We start from the raw sequence: 5049 nt of genomic DNA, 5'->3' as shown, positions 1-5049 counted from the left end.
TTATATAATTGAAGACTAAACAATGAGTCAAATTTATTAAGCTAAATTAATCTACGATTAGCAAATAACTATTGTAACATTCTATGTGCGAGTTATAAACTAATTAGGTTTAATAAATTTATTTATCATTTAGTGTATATATATAATTAGTTTTTATAATCAGACTATATTTAATATTTCTGACTTGATTTGATATGGACTTAAAATTTAGTCATGTACCCACAACGTCAAATCCACCTAAATTCGAGTTTATCCTGAGCGGAAAGATGAGAGACAACCCCAGTCATATCACACACAAGCTTGTTGTGATAAGAATTAAAGAAGCATAATACCTTTTTCATCACAGTAAAATAGTAAAAAAAATGAAATATACGTCACAAGCCCTCTTCATGTTCTTCCAACTACCCTACCATTACTCGATATGGCACAGGCGACGGCTACTGCGACTTCGACAGGGAACCACCACCGTCCTCTCTAATTGGCAACGGTGACGGTGATGCTGACGCGATCACCTCTATCCTTTCCAATGTTGCAACGCTTCTCGCCGTCGTCAACTGCCTGCTTGTGCTGAACCTCATCGGCGACGGCGACTTGGATGGGACAACCACGATTTCTGATAATCCCGATGGAGGTGACATTGAGCATCTATCTTCCACCCGGCCAGACAACTGCGGCTTCGGAGACGGAATCCTTGACCCAAAGTGAAGCCTTGGCGATGGTGATTTTGAGACGATGGTCTCCTTGGATTTGGATCCACTTGTCGAGCAGGAGCAGCTGTTTCTCAACGGTGACCGCGCCAGGATGTCCACCAGGACCCTCGATGCCGTGGACCGCTCAGGCGACACGCCGCACCGTCGCAGCTGCGGCAGTGGCGGGGACATGGGCGCCTCCGCCAGCCGCGCGCGCTCGGGTTTCGGGTGCGCGCGGCACACGGGGCACGTCGAGTGCGCGGACAGCCAGGCGTCGATGCAGCCACCGTGGAAGAAGTGCCTGCACGCGGGCAGCGCGCGCACGACGTCGCCGTCCTCCATCTCCTGCAGGCACACGACGCACTCCACCACCGCCCGGCCCGGCGTCCTGCCCTTGCTGCGGCTCATCCCGCCACCTTGCGGCGACGCCGACGCGGCCCGCGCCTGGTACGTGAACGTGGGCAGCGCGGCGATGTCCTCCACGCTAAGCCCGAGCCTCGTCCCGGACGCCTCGGCCTCGCCCTGGCCGCCTCCCTGGAGCCGTTGCCACTCGGCCAGGACTGACTGGCCATGGCGGATGGCCACGTACAGTATCACGCCGGTGAGCACCGCGATGATGATGTACAGCAGCGTGAAGTTGGAGCTGGGGGTGCCGGGTGCCGTTGGGGCATCGCCGAAAGAGTCTGGCGGCGGCGAGACCGTGGTGGACATGGCTGCTGCTTCGCGCTGCTGCTCCAACGGGAACGTCCGATTCCGATGACCTGGTATAAAGATGATTTCAGAGACATGTCACTAGGAGCCGATCAAATCATTGAGCTTTGGTTGACGTGAGACTAAACGGAGGCATGAAAGGGGTTGTGTGTGCGCCGCATGCAAAGTGCATGATAGATTTGCAGTTGGGTCGCTAGCTGGACTCGGCCTGGGTTAAGGCATGACGTTGCGTGCTAAAATATCATATGACCTTGTAAACTGAATGTTGCTGCTAGTGTTCAATTTTTCGTACACACTAACGGACCTCATTAATTATGGATTGAGTTGCTGCTGGTGTTCACTTCGATCGATCCTTCAGTGACAGTCATGATCTGGTGCAGGCATGATTGGTCATCATAGAGTAGTGAATAGTTTAGTTGAATTTTGCTGGTAGAGACACTTGGATTGGATCGAAGTCAACTTCGTAGTGGTTCGAAGGCAATTTATGCATGTATTTTTGTAATGAAAATTCGAACAAACATCCGTCTTTTTTGGGGCTCTCCACTCGCGATCTTTATTTTTGCGACCTGATGACACCTGTGTTTCTTTTGTCCGTCAGAACTTGCTTCCACTTGTATTTTTTTCTCCCTACATATACACGTCATCGTCTATTCAATACCATAATTACAGTTTAGCTTGTGCTGAAATTACAGCTATACCAGAGCATGTCCAAGAGTACCAACAAAATAGATACATGGGAAATATATCATACAGGGAAGTACTTCAATTTTTTTATTCATCACGTTTTAGTTAAAAATAAACTATCGGACGATAAATACTCGAGAACAGAGGTAGTATATCATACAACATTTTACGTAGGAAGTCACACGCAAGCATATAAAAACTACACATGTCCCACAAGGAGTTAATGATTATAGAATCATATCAAATCAACACAAATGGCTCTCACGGTGGCATCATCACCGTTTGTGACTGTCACACCTAGATTTAGATAGTGTTTGGTTGAAGAGCCAAGTAAAACGGAGCCGTTCTGTCCCAGTTTTGTTGTTGTTTGGTTACAAAGTAACTAGAACGGAGTGGCTCCAATTAGAGAATATTCTCCTCAGATCCGGAACCATCCCACTCCAAAAAATCAACCGGACGGAGCCGTTCCGTTCCTAGCCCGCTCGCACAGTCACGCGACTCAATACCTCTCTCCTCACCTCTTCAGTGACTCTTCAACCAAACAAAGGATGGAGCCGCTCTGTTCCAGTTCAATCTGCAACCAAACAAAAAACAGAGCCGCTCCGTTCCAGCTTACCAAACACAGAACAGAGCGGCTTCGTTCCTAGAATCAGGGATGGAACGACTCCGTTCTACTTGGCTCCTCAACCAAACACTACCTTAAGGACAAATCCAGGTGCGCCTCAAATATATGTTAGGATGAGAAGTCTCAAACATATGATGACTTATGATACAAAAATCAATTTCACCTCTTTATTATATAACAGAAATCTGTACAAAAATAACTAAATCAATATATCATATGACGACACAATCCTCCGCAACCTTGTTAACTAGGAGACGACAGTCTAGACCTCTCCGAACTCATCGTAGCATCCTTCGAGCTCCTCATCTTGGTGGTACCTGTTATTGACCTGGTGTGATTATAGCAAGACTGAGCTGACATACGTTCATTGCTCAACAAGTATGGGGAACAATACACATTTGCTCACTTACGGTGGGAGCTCATGTGTAGTGTAAGGCTTAGCAAGAAAAATGGTTAAGGCTGAGCATTGCTTTAAATAAGTTGGTCAAAATTTTATTAGCTATTACTAAGTATAAGTAGATATCGACCCAATTAAATGAGATATCACAATTAAGAATTCCTACAATTCAATGCAATGAATGACATGTTAAGTTTAGTTCCATCATTTAATTATGCGAGAGTCCTTAGTCGCTCATAACCGTGAGTACGGTTGATATACCAGTTTTATACTATGTAGAGGTTGTACCATTTACCTACAAGTCGTGATCCCTTATCTACCTCGGGTTGCGCAGACTCTTAAACACTGCCACGGTAAGTAGGCAAGGGCTCACTACGAGGCCATTACTAAGTCCACTAGTTCGAGAAAACTTACTACGGTGCTAGGACGAAGGAAGCATATGCCTTTTTCCATGGTCTGTAACCCCATCACAATAATTACAACCAGCACTATAATTTGCAGCGATGCCTCCCCACTTGCCCCTTTCAATAAAGGTAATCGCTCACTAGTTTCCGTAATTAATTAGTCAAGGGCGTTCCATTCTACCTTGGTAGTAGCACTGTTTTCCTAGGTTAAGCTCCATGTTCCGATTAACAAAATAATCTTATCATGAACAAGAAAGAATCCATTGACAATAATAATAGAGCATGATCATAATTCACATATAGCATTAATCCCAAAACCAGGTAGAGCAATAGGAAGACTACCCAATAATTCATTTGTATACAAGATGCAGGGTAAACAAAACTAGGTAACCTATTAGGTCTCATCAAGTTAACCTAAGCATGTCATGGTGATTATCCAGATCATTATTAGGGTAAAAATGTGATCAAGGGCACAACTTGCCTTATACTTGCAATAACCTTGTTGTCCAGATGCTACCCCAAAAGTTAGGCTTCAGATTCCTCCTGACCTCGCTTCTACTCATAGCAACATACAAACAAGCAAATAATGGATGTGGCAACATTACACCAAATATGGAAACAAACAACACATTAGTATTCTACACGTCGCTACGAGATCGTAGATTTGAGAATCACTAAATTCCGAGTAATGGTTGAAAAGATATGGTTTTTGAAAGACCTATGTGCACTACAGGAAACTGGTTAAAGAACGTGGGTGAAAAACCGTCGAACTTAATGTAATAAGCCGTCGAACTTACCGTAAGAACGTGGGTTTACCGACGAATATAGCCGACGGCGATTTTTGGACGAACTTAGAGAAGTAAGTTCGACGGCCCCGTCGAACTTAACCTTAAGAACGTGGGTACCGTCGAACTTAACATTAAGAACGTGCGTTTTTAAGTTCGACGGGGGCCGTCGAATTTTTTCCCATAAGTTCGACGGTACCCACGTTCTTAAGGTTAAGTTCGACGGGGTCACATGGCCGTCGAACTTATGTGTCCTGCGGAGATATGCGCTGACTGAACAATAAGTCCGACGGTACCCACGTTCTTAACCTTAAGAACGTGGGCACCCACGTTCTTAACCCTACGTGGGTCTGCGAGGACTGCACAATAAGTTCGACGGTACCCACGTTCTTAACCTTAAGAACGTGGGTACCCACGTTCTTAACTCTTTTCCAGAAAAAATAAAAAATACAAAAATGAAAAATTAGACACACATAATATCACATGCAACACAATATATCACATACAATACAGATTTCAAACACATTGATATATGTTCATATCACAAATTCACACAAGTCCAAATATATAAGTTCACAAATTCACATAAGTCCAAATACATAAGTTCACAAATTCACACAAGTTCACATACATAGTTCACATTTTTAGTTCACAAGTTCATACACACAAGTTCAAACATTAACTCCATCGCTCTCGATCAGGACATCGGATTGTTGTTCGTAGCTCCACCACTAGAATTGAGACATCCGCAAAG

At 44.6% G+C, this 5049-nt stretch overlaps 1 protein-coding gene across 1 annotated transcript; it reads right to left on the bottom strand.

The window, feature by feature from the left end:
- Positions 1-317: 317 nt before the first annotated feature.
- LOC100282035 (ring finger protein) lies at positions 318-1508 on the bottom strand. The gene has a single exon (NM_001154948.2). It carries the CDS (start codon positions 1398-1400, stop codon positions 438-440), a length of 963 nt encoding a protein of 320 aa, NP_001148420.1. The 5' UTR covers positions 1401-1508; the 3' UTR covers positions 318-437.
- Between the last annotated feature and the right edge of the window lie 3541 nt (positions 1509-5049).

Source organism: Zea mays, chromosome 9 (assembly GCF_902167145.1).
Source record: "Zea mays cultivar B73 chromosome 9, Zm-B73-REFERENCE-NAM-5.0, whole genome shotgun sequence".
In the NCBI taxonomy this organism is placed as follows: domain Eukaryota; kingdom Viridiplantae; phylum Streptophyta; class Magnoliopsida; order Poales; family Poaceae; genus Zea; species Zea mays.
The sequence above is the reverse complement of the archived record's forward strand: the minus strand, read 5'-3'. Positions and strand labels throughout refer to the sequence as shown.

Bases quoted from the DNA above. Each gene is read 5' to 3' on its own strand.
- LOC100282035 (NM_001154948.2), bottom strand. From the start codon at position 1,400: ATGTCCACCACGGTCTCGCCGCCGCCAGACTCTTTCGGCGATGCCCCA.